The 2,500-nt window shown below is 47.3% G+C and overlaps 2 protein-coding genes across 2 annotated transcripts in view; both read left to right on the top strand.

The window, feature by feature from the left end:
• pde2a (phosphodiesterase 2A) overlaps window positions 1-2,500 on the top strand; it is a 125,984-nt gene that overhangs the window by 81,875 nt on the left and 41,609 nt on the right. The window lies entirely within an intron of this gene.
• Window positions 1-2,500, top strand: part of LOC143122239 (cGMP-dependent 3',5'-cyclic phosphodiesterase-like) — an 11,709-nt gene that overhangs the window by 2,939 nt on the left and 6,270 nt on the right. The window contains exons 4-5 of the mRNA XM_076283098.1: window positions 2,010-2,049; window positions 2,228-2,291. Of these exons, the coding sequence (XP_076139213.1) occupies window positions 2,010-2,049; window positions 2,228-2,291 (104 nt within the window). The remainder of the gene's footprint in view (window positions 1-2,009; window positions 2,050-2,227; window positions 2,292-2,500) is intronic.

Raw genomic sequence — 2,500 nt, 5'->3', positions numbered from 1 at the left:
CTACTGAACAACACAAACTATGGAGACCCAGAGCATACACTACTCACTACTGAACAACACAAACTATGGACACCCAGAGCATACACTACTCACTACTGAACAACACAAACTATGGAGACCCAGAGCATACACTACTCACTACTGAACAACACAAACTATGGACACCCAGAGCATACACTACTCACTACTGAACAACACAAACTATGGACACCCAGAGCATACACTACTCACTACTGAACAACACAAACTATGGACACCCAGAGCATACACTACTCACTACTGAACAACACAAACTATGGACACCCAGAGCATACACTACTCACTACTGAACAACACAAACTATGGAGACCCAGAGCATACACTACTCACTACTGAACAACACAAACTATGGAGACCCAGAGCATACACTACTCACTACTGAACAACACAAACTATGGACACCCAGAGCATACACTACTCACTACTGAACAACACAAACTATGGAGACCCAGAGCATACACTACTCACTACTGAACAACACAAACTATGGAGACCCAGAGCATACACTACTCACTACTGAACAACACAAACTATGGACACCCAGAGCATACACTACTCACTACTGAACAACACAAACTATGGAGACCCAGAGCATACACTACTCACTACTGAACAACACAAACTATGGACACCCAGAGCATACACTACTCACTACTGAACAACACAAACTATGGAGACCCAGAGCATACACTACTCACTACTGAACAACACAAACTATGGACACCCAGAGCATACACTACTCACTACTGAACAACACAAACTATGGACACCCAGAGCATACACTACTCACTACTGAACAACACAAACTATGGAGACCCAGAGCATACACTACTCACTACTGAACAACACAAACTATGGAGACCCAGAGCATACACTACTCACTACTGAACAACACAAACTATGGAGACCCAGAGCATACACTACTCACTACTGAACAACACAAACTATGGAGACCCAGAGCATACACTACTCACTACTGAACAACACAAACTATGGACACCCAGAGGCAGCGGAATAGGAGATGAGACAGATGAGACAGAGATACACTCTCATATGAGCAGCGCGTGCGTCTCCTGGGTCCTAATGCTGGACACTCTCATATGAGCAGCGCGTGCGTCTCCTGGGTCCTAATGCTGGATACACTCTCATATGAGCAGCGCGTGCGTCTCCTGGGTCCTAATGCTGGATACACTCTCATATGAGCAGCGCGTGCGTCTCCTGGGTCCTAATGCTGGACACACTCTCATATGAGCAGCGCGTGCGTCTCCTGGGTCCTAATGCTGGACACACTCTCATATGAGCAGCGCGTGCGTCTCCTGGGTCCTAATGCTGGGCACTCTCATATGAGCAGCGCGCGCGTCTCCTGGGTCCTAATGCTGGACACTCTCATGAGATGAGCAGCGCATGTGTCTCCTGGGTCCTAATGCTGGACACTCTCATGAGATGAGCAGCTCGTCTCCTGGGTCCTAATGCTGGACACTCTCATGAGATGAGCAGCATGTCTCCTGGGTCCTAATGCTGGACACTCTCATATGAGCAGCGCGTCTCCTGGGTCCTAATGCTGGACACACTCATGAGATGAGCAGTGCGTCTCCTGGGTCCTAATGCTGGACAGCTAAGCGATGTCATTTCCTGTATATAATGATGCTTTGTGCTGTTTACTGCACTTTTGAATCTGAATTTCATCACGAGAGAAAGAGAGTATGAGAGAGAGAGAGAGAGAGAGAGAGAGAGAGAGAGAGAGAGAGGGGGGGGGGAGAGAACAGAGATAAAGGAGAGAGAGAGGACACAACCCAAGCTAGATGAGCATCTGCTTCACACATTTTCAGGAACATGTTCACACACACACACACACACACACACACACTTACGCACTCAAACATACCCACAATCTCCCACACACATAGACACACACACACACACACACTTAATATTTAATAGTATGATTGCATTTGTGTTTCTTTCTATAGGCCCTGCTGCAAGTGGCCAAAAACCTCTTCACACACCTTGGTGAGTTATGCTTGGCCCCCCCCCCCACACACACACACACACACACCACACACACACTCTCTGATTCCAACACATACACACGCACGCACACACACACACACACACACACACACACACACACACACACACACACACACACACACACACACACACACATCATTTTGTCTTTCTTTTCCAGATGATGTGTCTGTGCTGCTGCAGGAAATCATTGTGGAAGCCAGGAATTTAAGCAATGCAGAGATGTGAGTATCACTCACACACACACACACACACACACACACACACACACACACACACACACACACACACACACTGGACCAACATGTGCATTGGTGTGTGGGATGCATTGGCTTGATACTGGCCTGATAACGTGGATCTGACTTTTGTGTGTGTGTGTATGCATGTGTGTGTAGGTACGTGAGTCTGTGTTTGTGTGTGTGTGTGTGTTTAC

Source organism: Alosa pseudoharengus, unplaced genomic scaffold (assembly GCF_046254945.1).
Source record: "Alosa pseudoharengus isolate Yale_2024_CS ecotype anadromous, Long Island Sound unplaced genomic scaffold, YU_APseudo_1.1 YU_APseudo_1.1_scf_13, whole genome shotgun sequence".
NCBI lineage: Eukaryota > Metazoa > Chordata > Actinopteri > Clupeiformes > Clupeidae > Alosa > Alosa pseudoharengus.
The sequence above is the reverse complement of the archived record's forward strand: the minus strand, read 5'-3'. Positions and strand labels throughout refer to the sequence as shown.